This window comes from Lytechinus variegatus, chromosome 19 (assembly GCF_018143015.1).
Source record: "Lytechinus variegatus isolate NC3 chromosome 19, Lvar_3.0, whole genome shotgun sequence".
NCBI classification, from domain to species: domain Eukaryota; kingdom Metazoa; phylum Echinodermata; class Echinoidea; order Temnopleuroida; family Toxopneustidae; genus Lytechinus; species Lytechinus variegatus.
In genome coordinates, this window is record NC_054758.1 from 10,018,633 (window position 1) to 10,031,441 (window position 12,809).

The following is a 12,809-nucleotide window of genomic DNA, read 5'->3' on the forward strand; positions in this document are numbered from 1 at the left end:
CTGTCAAAATTTCAAGTTGTAAAGTTGAATAGAAAACATGACAAAAGACATTCTTTGACACAAGTTTTTTCTGGACTGCTTGGAAGTTTCATCGAGATTGCAGTGTGCACATCTCATGCTTGAGTGAACACTGATCTTCAATCGTCTTCTCCTTATTTTTATAACTCTCACTTTGTTTCTTCTGCATTCATGCAGTACTTGTGTGGGTTATTGCTGAGGAATTTTGACAAGTATATCATTTTTTTAAGCTTAGGAATACGATGTGCTTTTCCATACTCTCAAAATTTGTTTTGGGTGACTTACTGATGGTTTCTGGGTGGCTGACCACAAATGCACATACATGTAACACAGCAAAAGGCAACAATAAATGTAAGAGCAAACATGTTCTGGACAAGATATACCATGGATTTATTAATTTATTAAATTCATATCAAACACATGATGCTCCCACTGGTTCTTTTTTCTATAAATCTTACATGAAATTCTCTCACTTTTTGAGTTGGAATGTTTCAAACATTCATGGCCCTTTCTGATACAAAAGTTTACTGTAACAAAGATATGTATAATTCTGTTGATCACTGGGATAATTGTGACCTTTTTCTCTTCCCTTTCCACTATGTGTGGAACCATTAATCTTAAATAACACTTAGTTTTAGTGCAGAAATTTCAAAACCGATAAACAGTACAGGCACTAGAGGGATAACATTTAAATACTGAGATTAGTTACGCAAAACTTGGCCATGCCAAGAAATGTGATACACGACTTCCAGATGCCTCACTTTCATAAAAACCTTTGCCTTTTTATTTCTTAAAGGTTGATAACCCATCTATGATAATCTTGACTTTAAATTCTTCAAAGCCTGACCTGAACAGACAATAAAATACTGGTATAAGCAGGTCTTCACTAATTCATTGAGAAGTTAATCATCTGTCAAATAAATTTGTCCTGTATCCCATATTTTTTATTTCTTTTTTTTTTTCAAATTTTTGTTTTTCCTTTTTTTGCTGTTTTTTTCAAGAACTTTTTCGAGGTGATAGCAGGGAGCTCCTCAGGAATTATCCTGATTCGATCTCGCTATCAATGATGATGACGACGATGAGGATGATGATGACTGGAACATCTCCAGAAAATGAAAAAAATACAGACAACTTTGCACAAGTCTGGAAACTGTAGAAAAACAGTACAACTGATTGCACAAACAAACATAACAGTCATGGTTATGTACAAACAGTTACAACCAATTGCAATTAGTCATTGTCTTTCTCTATTTTTTTATGCACCAGATCTATTTTATTATATAGTAAAATCACTCAACTTTGGCAAAGTTCACTGTATTTTTTTCCCCACAAGTCATAAATGGTAATTAGCTATGAAAATATTGGCAAATCTGTACTTTCAGTGATTTTTTACCACATGATGATCTAATACATTCTAATCATTCTAATATTACAGTTCAAAATTGTTCAAAGCATATTAACAAATACATCCCTCAGACCTCCAAGCATTGGCTTTCCCTGTAGTACAAATGTACATTGTGATAGATTGGATGATACTTGCTACATTATAGATCATATAATTATTCATAGCTAATTAACAAGACCTTAAAAATTGCTTACATCACCATTTTCACCACAATGAAATAGAAGTGAAAATGATGACAACGTAACATCATTATGAAACATTCTAAGAACTGGCAATGGTAAGAAATTTTCAGTAAAGGAATGTAGTCAAAAATCCTTTTCCACAAATGAATAGTACCATTTATGGCAAGAGGGCCAAGTCTTCTTCCATCCAAGGGGTTGACAGTATTGGCAGAGTCAATTTTTCATTGGGGAAGCATGAAGCAGTGTCTCTATGTCTCTATTCTGCTATGCAGTTGAGACGAACAAAATATTTTAAACGTTGCCAGTTCAGAGAATGAAACTATTTACACATTATTTTTTTCACATAAAGCAGAGAATATCAAAATAAAGCAAAATGGAGCAAGGAGAATGTGTAGGAAGAAAATATAGTAAAGTGAGTGAAGAGAAGGAAAAAAGAAAGATATAGGATGAGATAAAGCAAGGGATGGGCAAAGAGAGAAGAGATGGGTAGGTAGCAATCTCGTTGGACTCTCTGAAGAAAGATGGTATATTGGTCAGAGCAAACAGGTATTACAATGTAAGCTTGAAATGAGTCCTGATGAACATCTTCCAGTCCTTCACATAGAGCCCCTTGAAGAGATTGGTCACTTTGGCAGAAAATAAGGATGTCTGGACTATATCTGATAGGAGAAGAAAAAGAGAAACAGACACAAAAAAAATTTAATTGTAGGGCAATTCCATAAAATATGAATGTCCAACCCCCCATGTGTGGGACCTTCATGAAGTTTTTTATCTCTGATTTCTTGTTCTTTTAAGTCTGTAATGGTCTCAAATGACCATGACTTGGTCAGTTTATGAAGTAAAGCAAAACTTGAGAAAAATGGGGGTCGCACATACAAAAAGGTTGATTATTTTATGGATTTGCCCTGTAGTAACAGATATACATGTAGATATGATTTCTAATCAGATTGGGGATTTCAAACTGACAACAACAACAAAATTACAGAAGCAGATACGAGAAAGTTTGAATATCAGACTGAAAACAATACACTTATTGGAAGTCGTGAAAATTACAATCACTATAGAACTATGGTGAACTTCAAATTGCCACAAAGTCAGGGTCATTGTGATGCAGGGTTAGGACACATACTCCATTGGCTGCAATACAAAACACCTGAAATGTCATCTTTTCCCAAAATTTTACTCAGTAATGACCTTTCTATTTCTTGATGGCGGACATCCATATGCTATGTTATATTTGATGATCCTTTAGGAGAATACCACAGAATCCTTGTAATTAGTTACAACAAATCGAAAGGAGAAATCTGAAACTAGCCGCCCCCCCACCCCTTCCTCCTACTTGTCATCATCTACTCATTATACTGCCAATTTGAGATTTACACAGGCTTGCATGTTGATCGCATTTTACAAACAGCCAAATTTCATTAATCCTTTCTTTTTTTTATTGAGGTGTAGACTCTGAGGACCGTATTCTGAACTTGGGTTTAACTTTAATTGTCTCTGGTCTTTCTCTGTACTAAAATTATGGGAAGCCAAAAATGTCAAATTTTTTTCTCATGGTATGTTCTTAATACATGTATGTTTACTGTACTATTTTGTATTCTTTTGTGGTGAAAAAAATATATCTTATTTATCCTTCCCAGACAGTTAAGAATGATTTGAGAGTCAAATGAGCTGATAATATGAACCTCTACTGTTAGTGATGTATGTCACAATAGGCTATATATAGTTAATCCATAACTTAACCAGAGTTTAAATTAAACTTGTTTCCAGAATTCGGGCCTGAGACTCAACTCAAATATGTATAGCCCGTAAGAATACAGCCGGGTGACTGCTGCTAACCCATTCATTAAGAAATATGTCAACAGGACATCAAAAAGTTTAAGAAAACTAATCGAATAAGTGGAAAATATGAGAGTAAAATAGGTCTTAATGAATTCAATACATTATAGTTTTCATAAATATCAAGTTAGGTAGATTGATTGATTGAGGTTTATACCAACACTACTCAAACTTACAAACACACTATGTCATATATTGTGTCTCAATATCAATCTGCAAAAGTTATATCAAATGATAAGATATTTGTTTCTTTAATGTAATTTATATGACCTATGGACTGAACTGATCATTAGGGAGATGAATTGAATACATTTGCATTTCATAGGAGTTTGGATTTAACATTTTGTTCAATTGAGGTAAAACCTGGGGACCGTTTCATGAAAGTTGCAAACACTGACAAATTTCATTTTACGGCAGTTACATTCAAAGGCTAGTGCTTCTCAGCCAATGAACATCAAGGATTTCACTGACATAATACGCACCAACAATTTGGTCAGTCCTAACAACTTTCATGAAACACCCGCCATTTCATAGACAGTAAAATACAGAAATTTGAATACTCACCTATAATACTCAAGATGAAGAAAGAAAATACGATGAGGGGATGCTATACATAGATGCCAACCCATAAAAGCAAGAAAAGGACTCCAAACCCCATAAAAAGACTGGCAACTAAGGCTACTAACAGCTCCTTGTAGAGATCTCTTGTGTACTTTGTAGCTGTGACCTCATAACTGATTGAATCAAGTCAAGGTCAAAGGTCATAAATATTTAGGTTAAAGGTCATAAATCCTGAGGTTCCTATCATAACAAAAAGGTTTATATTTTGCAAGTCTAGTCATGGGAAGGTATTAAAGTAAAAAAAAAATAATATAATAACACAACACACACACATAGGAAGCAGAATGCAAATTAGGTATTCTCCGATATTGTTAATGGTCAAGTCCACCCCAGAAAAATGTTGATTTGAATAAATAGAGAAAAATCAAACTAGCAAAACGCTGAAAATTTCATCAAAATCAGATGTAAAATAAGAAAGTTATGACATTTTAAAGTTTTGCTTATTTTCCCCCAAAACAGTGATGCACAACTCAAATTAGACAGTTGATGATGCCTCTAACTATTTCTTTTGTTTTTATTGTTTGAATTATACAATATTTTGTTTTTATAGATATGACAATAAGGACCAACTTGACTAAATCATATATGGTATTAAATAATGCTCATTCCACATGTTCAGGGAGGAATGAATAGTTGTTTCACTTGACAATGAGGAGAAAAATAGAATATTCCCTATTTCATACATAATAAAACACAAAAGAAATGGTGAGTGGGTGATATCAGTCTCCCTATTTGCATACCCACCAGGATACATGTGCAAATAACTCTTTTGTGAAATTAATCAAAACTTTAAAATGTCATACATGTATGCAACATTCTTATTTTACATCAGATTTTGATGAAATTTTTAGTGTTATGCTTGTTGGATTTTTGCCTTTTTATTCAAATCAACTATTTGTTGGGGTGGACTTGTCCTTTAAAAGAAATGATAAACAGAAAAATATCTGGATGAATAGATACATGTAAGTCTACTTTAAAAGTTGAATATCCTGGTCAGTGTTTCATAAAACTGATTATAAGATACAAGCGACTTTACAATGACTGATAATCCTTTGTAGTAAATTATAAATTATCAATAATTATTTAGTGCCTAAGAAAGGGTCATCAGTAGTTCGCAAAGTCGTTCATAACTTATGTCTTTATAAACGGCTTTATCTATGAACCACCCACCAGGTTCCACAGGTCAAAATCATTTTTCTTTCCCTTACTCCTTAAATTACAATCATTTATATATCACACGCTCTGATATAATCTGAAAAAAAATATGGATATAATGTGACACAATATTAATGATGAATGATGATTGATCAAACAGTTGAAAACTTGTTTTTTTTTATAAGTGTTTTATTTTTGCTGTCGCCTTCTTAGAAACTGCACTGGAACCTTTGGATTATCAAATCTCTAAAATTTTGAGATTTATAACTTGTTGAAGTCAAGATTTGTCATAATTTAAGAATGGCCCTTCAAATCTCTAGAATTGAAACATTGTATAATTTAAACAAAAATAAAGAAACAAAAGAAATAATGAGAGGGGCATCATCCACTCTCTAATTTGCACATCAATGAATTGTGCATATATATTTGTGAAACATAATAGAAAATTCAGAATGTCATAACTTTCTTAATTAACATATCTGATTATGATGAAATTTTCAGTGTCGATATTGATTCTTGTCAACATTTTTCTTGGGTGGTCTTGACCTTTAATAAAACCATGTTTGCGGATCATCAGGGAGGCTTCCCGTTTATTTTGTAAAGGATACACCAGGAACCATGCCATAAAGAAGATCCCAATGGCCAAGAGGATGAGGGTCAGGTGGGGGTAGACAGCCGGGTTTACCGGACTGACGTACCTCGTCATCGACTCAATGGCTGCAGACTGTCAGAGATAAAAATCAGATTTAAATAAAAGATATTTAACAGTTAAAACATTGATTCAACAAGTCAGACATATTCAAATTTATCATTCTGAAAAAATCTTGCTTTACAATTCGTGTTTATGTCTTATGAATATTCAGGGCTCGACACTAGCGGCGGTCCGACGGTCCCAGACCGGTAAAAATCGCTGTTGGGCCAGTAGATTTTCAGAAATTGGAAGATTCACTGGTCCGACATGACCAGTAAAAAATATCATTGTCGGGCCAGTAATATTTCCAAAAATAGCAAGATTTAAGGGTCCGACATGACCAGTAATAAAAACCATTGTTGGGCCAATAACCAATAAAAGAAATGGTCAAATTCACAGCAAACCATGTCCCCCCGTTAAATTCTGCAATTCACACACAGAATACACACAGAATGAATCGCACGTGTTACTAGAGTACTATACAGCATGCATACAGTGTACATTTAGTCAGCCACACAATTCACATGGTGAATTCTCCACTGGCCGCACGAACGAAGCCTGGCTAAACTCTGGCAGAAATCTCTCACAGAACTGTCAAAATTCACGGTTCATACTCATGAAAGGCTCTTATAATGTCCATATTTCCTAAAAATTGGAGTAACTCTGTCATCTGTAAGCAGTAAAAGGGTAAATTTTCACTTCTGTTTGGTTCAAACAGATCGGGTCTCGGGTGGTATCGTCTGAATACATATAAGCCCCACATATGCATTTATGTGTGTTGATACACTTGGTTTCTGACTTTCTTTCGTAGCTATTTTAATTGAGCCAAAAAAGAAACATAAATTATTTATGATAATAGTTTTAGCTTTCTTCCTCTGTTTTCTTTCCTTCTTTCTTTTCAATCTTTCTTTTAATTTTTTTTTCTCTATTTCTTTCCTTCCTTCTTTCCTTCCTTCTTTCCTTCCTTCTTTCCTTCCTTCTTTCCTTCCTTCCATCCTTTCTTCCTTCCTTCTTTTCTTCCTTCCTTCCATCCTTTCTTTCTGACTTTCCTTCCTTCTTTCTTTCTTTCCTTCCTTCCTCCTTCTTTCCTTACATCCTTTTTTACTTTTCTTCCTTCTTTTCTCCCTTCCTCCCTTCCATCCTTTCTTTCTTACTTTCCTTCCATCCTTTCTTACTTTCTTTCCTTCTTTCCTTCCTTCTTTCCTTACTTCTTTCCTTCCTTCTTTCCTTCCATCCTTTCTTTCTTTCTGACTTTCCTTCTTTCTTTCTTTCTTACTCTCTTCGTTTCTGCCTTGCTTTCTTTTTGTCCTTCATTCCTTCGTTTTACGGGGGGGGGGGTTCACGAAAGGCTAGAAAAATAAACTTGCGCCTTTTTTTTAATGTTTTCTTTACTTTTTGGGACCAGTAGATTTTAGGTTCGGACCAGTAAAAATTTGAAAAACTGGGTATCTACTGGTCCGACATGAATAGGTTGGACCAGTAGAAAAAATGGGTTAGTGTGGAGCCCTGCCTGGAATATTCATGTGTAGACATCACCAATCCATTCACTCACTACTCTTCATTTTGTGAGTGCTGATTTATTTGATTCAATATTCATTGTCATTGTCAATTTTTTACCTTTTTACATTTATTTTGTCAGGAAAAGTTCCACTATGTCTGACTGAATTGGAAGTGCATACTCTCTGACTGCTGACAGTGACACACGTGATTATAATTAGAAGCAAGTCAGGAATGTCAGGTGACAATTTTCACAAGGTTGACTAAATATCCCGGCCTTATCCTGAAATAAGTCACCTCTCACTGTGTGATCATTGTGTTCAAAGAATCAAAGTTTCAAGTGTAAATGGGACTGGGTCTGGGAGACATGGCATGCATGGGAGAGGAAATAATAGATCAGCGCCGCTGCGCTGATGAAATGAACGGCAGTGAATGGAGTGGTGACTTAAAACCAGGATAATGCCGATAACCCTACTCTGACGACCAGAAGAAACGTTCGTTGGGGAAAAAATGATTTTTTGGACCCCGACTAGATGACTAACTTGGTTCTAATCTTCCAAGCACGGCATGGCCATGGGGTCTCGGGCGCCGCCGCCGCCGCAGCGGTCAGGCGAAGCTGTCCGATGCGTGTACAGGTACAGTACCGTACCGGGTACTGCCACGTATACATTGAAAAAGGCACGAGAAATGCACTTCCGGTTGGGAATATATATTAATATTTCCTAATTTCACGGAAAATAGACAAGCTAATATCATAATTTTTAAGAAAATAAAGTCATGATAAAGGAAGTCATGGTGATATCAAACCATCATTAAAATACTTGACATATTAAAAGCATTAAAACACTTCTTCTTTTCGTTGCTTACCATGATTACCGCAGGATCCCTTGCGAAGAGAAATGTGTGAAGTTTTCAGCGAGCTGGCTAGCGCTAGCGACCAATAAGCTGGATAAAGCGACAATTTGTATGCCCGACGGGGACATCCAGTAAATAAACACCCCCCCCCCCAAAAAAAAAAAATACTTTTGAACAGACGGCTATAGAGTATAGACAAAAATAAATAGATAGATGGATGTGTATCGGAGAGACTCTTCAGCGTTTTCCGTTGATAACCTATAATTGTGCCATTTATGCCACGCATGACCGAATAAATTGATGTTGAAGACAACAAGTGCAAATACAATTTTTTCCAAAGTTTTGAAAACTTGATATTAGGGAACTAAGTTGCAGTCATGTAATTTCATCGATGCCTGCATGAGCTGGCCAAAATCGAAAGGTCTTGGGTGTATAGTAGGCGAATGTACTTGCAAAAATGATTAACTTACCAAAGTTGGACCACTTTGCTACATGTACGTTTGAGGTCGAGGAGTACGTGTACCTGCATCTTTGGTGGATTCAGGATTCAGGGGGTGCTCGGGCATTGGCGGCGGAAACCAACAAAATTAGGAGGGTCCACCTGAAATTTTGTGATGGACACAGGTAAAAAAATTGACAAGCAAAAAAAAACACAAAAAAAGGTCATCAACCTATTTTTTAGGGGGACCACACACATTTTAGGGGGTCCATATGAATTTAGGGGGGAGACGCAGGAAACAAAATTGACAAGCAAAAAAAAAAAGAAAAAAAGGTTATCAACTAAAATTTTAGAGGGGGACCGTCCCCCCCCCCACCTCAAATTTAGGGGGACCTGTCCCCCCCCCCTCCCCGCTTCCGCGGCCTACGTGCTCGGGGCCCGGGCCCCCGGGTAGGCGAGAAGAATAAGAAAAGAAAATGGGGAAAAGGGAGGCAAAGAAGAAGAGAGAGAGAAAAAAGGAAAGAAAGAGAGAAGAAAAAAAAGACGCCAACTATACGTTCGAACTAGGGGGTGCCGTACATGGGGGGGGGGGCGAATTGAAGTTCAACCGCCTAGGATGGCGCTGAATGATGTTCTACCTATAGGGCGCCGAATTGGAGTTCGCTATAAGAGGCGCCGAATTTATGTTCGACCTAAAGGACGCAGAATTGACTTTCGACAGAGGGGCGGCCCAATCTCTTCTCTCTCCCTTTTCTTCTGTCTAATTCTTCATAGCGGAGACCTCTTTGTGTGACTAGCCCTGCATCTGAGTAATTAAGAATATGCTTACATCAATCTGATTTCCACCTTTTCGTTCCTTCTCTTTTTTTTCTGTAAACGAATACGATTAAGTCGACAATTTACTATTTTTTCGTTTTAAAGTGGGGTCCACACGTTACAAGCATTATCGCTTTTATTGGACCCCCTCATTTCCATTGATGCTCAATTTTATACTGTTTTATTTTTACGAGGTAAGAATATATATCTATAAAAATTTACCCAATTTACATTACTTTGACGGTATGATGTTTGAATCGAAATAAGTAATTGAATTGACATTTTAAAAAAATTGATGTTCGACATATTATAGGGGGCTCCAAATTGATACTCGACCGTGGGGTGCAGAATTGAAGTTCGACCTAGGGTCGCCACATTGATGTTTGACATATAGGGGGCGCCGAATTGATGTTTTACTTAGGTGAGCCAAATTGATGTTTGACATAGAAGGGGGGGAGGATTGATGTTCAACCTTTGGAGCGCCGAATAGATGTTCGACATAGGAGCACCAATTTGATGTTTGCCCTGAGGTGCCAAATTCATGTTCAAGGAGGGATGGGGGCGCCAAATTCATATTCGACCTTTGGGGCGCTCATTTGATGTTATTTTGTCCTGGCCGGGGCGCCAAATTCATGTTCAGGTTAGGATGGGAAGCTCCATATTCGAGCCTTATTGGGGGGCCTAATTGATGTTTGACCGGGGGCGCCAAATTCATGCATGTTTCACATATGAGTTTGGCATCAAATAGATGCCCATCATGTTCATACCAAAAGTGCTATAGAATATCAAAATTTCCGGGTAAGAATATTAAAAATTTCAACCCTCTCTTCACCCTCGCATCCATTGTTTTTAAAGTTACTGATCGATCCTATTCATGCTTATGATGTGCTTGCCCAGTTTGCGGTCAGAATATCAAAAATTTTAAGCTCCGCTTCGCGCTCTTATAAAATTATTTAGAGACCGATTCTATTCTGGACCGGCAGGAGTGATCAAAATTGAAGATAAGGATATCACAATTATTCAGCTCGCGCTTTGCGCTCGCATTAAGTGATTTGTTAGATACCCATCCTGTTCATGATATATGTCCCGAATTTCAGGCCAGAATTAATATAACAAAAATTCAGCTCGCATTTCAAGCTCGCATCAACTTTTTTTTTCATAAAGATACCCATCCTGTTCATGGTTACAAAAAGTGTTTAGAATATCCACTTTTTGTTCGGAAATTCAAAAGTTTTCAGCTCGCGCTTTGCGCTTACATAAATTAAATGCTGAGATAGATACCCATGCAGTTCTTGATTGTGCTTACAGATCCGGTTGACAGACTTTCCACATTTGAGGTCAGAATATCAAAAATTCTCAGCTCGCATCGATTTGTTTATATGTACGTACCCTCACGATATGTTTACGATTACAAAAAGTGTTAAGATTATCCGATCGAGACCAATTTCACAACGTGAGAGGGCAGCAGACTGGCCGCCATGCTGCGGTGGGCGAATCAACTTTTATAGTACACAAGTCAATAGGGTATTTGGTACATTCGTTCGATTTTTTTTTATTTTGGACCAATTGAGTAGATTTCTTGTAAGATTCACAATGTGAATGTGAAATTCACTCGCCTTGGACTCATGAAGCCTGTTTGTGTGTGAAGCCGTACTCCCTGCATAGGTTTCCAGGCCGTAGAAACAGGGCCCTGGCCCTCTCTTCCCCTTCCTCCTTTCTCTGTTTTATTCTCTTGCCTTGCATGCCCCCTCCTTTTGGATACTTATAGGCCTGCATAAAATGTGGTGGTGGTGGTTTTTTTTTGTGGGGGGGGGGGGGGATTTATTTGATCATGCTTAGATGGAAATATCAGTCCCTCTCTCTCTCCCTCTCTCTCTCACACTATCCCTCTCTCTCACTCTATGTCTCGTTCACTCTCCCGCTACTCTAACACAATTTACTAGCAACAAGAAGTGAGCTCCCTGATGAAAACCAACAGCGATTCTTGGTCATCATCAACTCACTTTTACTGACAAAACTAAGGGGAAAAAGTAGCCAAAGTGCAAAAATTCATCATACCTTCATCGGTCAGATATGGCCATTGTCTTACATCGTCTACCCAGGTGTCCATGCTTTATTTTATTGATTTATGATGAAGTTAATGACACAATATCAGAGCTTATCTGTAATCTTTCATTGAATTTGTACACAGAGCCAATCGCGGTCAGCGCACTTGCCCACCGCAGCAATGGCGTCGCCGATAGAGGGCCAAATACATAAACCGGCCGTGAAATTGGTCTTATATGATTTTTTTCCCAACCGGCCTCTGGCCCCTATTATAGCAAAGGCTGGATCCGCCGCGGTTAAGAAAGTCAGCTCTCGCTTACATATTTTATAGGCCTACTCTGATGAAAAGTTGAAATCCCAAAGTGCTTAATTTTTCAAAAAGTGGCAGTGGCGTAGCTACGGGGGGGCCCTGAGATTTTGTGTGTCCCCCCCAGGTGCCCCCCCAGAAAAAAAATGGCAGAGCAAAAAAAAAGGGAGAAAGAAGAAAAGAAAAAAGGAAAAGAAGAGGAAAATGAGAGGAGGAAGACGAGTGACGGAAATAATGTGAGGGGAAGACTTGCAAAAAAAACACAAAATCTTTCATGTTATTATATAAAATTATTGCTTGCGCTTCGCGCCAGAATTGCCTGTTCGATGAGATTCATATCTTGCTTAATCATGTCAATAGGCTGATATGGAGCAAGTTTTGAAGTCAATATTCAACGCATATTTTAGCTCGGACATCGAGCTTTCATTATTTTTTTTCATTTACAAATTTAAGTGCTCAGTAAAATGTCCGTTTTATGGTCTACATATCAGCATTTTAAGCTCACGATGCGTGGTCATATTGTTTGATTTGCCAAGTTCATATTGTTAACGTGTATTCCATAATGTTCCATAAACAAATGTATTCAGAATGCCCAGATTCTAGGTCTAAATCTAAAACAGGCGCAATAGCCTGCATGTTCTTTGTTTAAAATGTACTTAAATTATCCAGTTTCACATCAGAATATCAATAATTGTCTGTTCACGCTTCACAATCGCATTATTAATGATACCCAATTAACTATATCATATTTATGATTTACAAAATATGTCCCATTTTTAGGTCTAAAATCTCAATTTTCTTCCTCTCGCGCTTCGCGCTCGCATCAATTGTTTAGTTACATACCTATCCCATTTATTAATACAAAAAGTACTTAGAATGATCATTTTTTAGGTCGGAATGTAAAAAAAAATTTACTCGCGCTTCGCGCTCGCATT

The 12,809-nt window shown here is 37.2% G+C and overlaps 1 protein-coding gene across 1 annotated transcript; it reads right to left on the bottom strand.

Moving 5' to 3' along the window:
- Positions 1-398: 398 nt before the first annotated feature.
- LOC121405795 (transmembrane protein 258) lies at positions 399-8,383 on the bottom strand. The gene is made up of 4 exons (XM_041596748.1): positions 8,279-8,383; positions 5,832-5,947; positions 4,012-4,181; positions 399-2,264 (listed from the first exon to the last, which is right to left on the bottom strand). The coding sequence occupies exons 1-3, from the start codon at positions 8,279-8,281 to the stop codon at positions 4,055-4,057; spliced, it is 246 nt and encodes an 81-aa protein (XP_041452682.1). The 5' UTR covers positions 8,282-8,383; the 3' UTR covers positions 399-2,264; positions 4,012-4,054.
- Positions 8,384-12,809: the final 4,426 nt, after the last annotated feature.

Excerpts from the sequence above, each read along its gene's own strand:
- LOC121405795 (XM_041596748.1), bottom strand. Across the intron at positions 4,182-5,831 it reads TTTATGGCATGGTTCCTGGT|TTATGAGGTCACAGCTACAA; the intron begins GTATCCTTTACA and ends TGATTCAATCAG.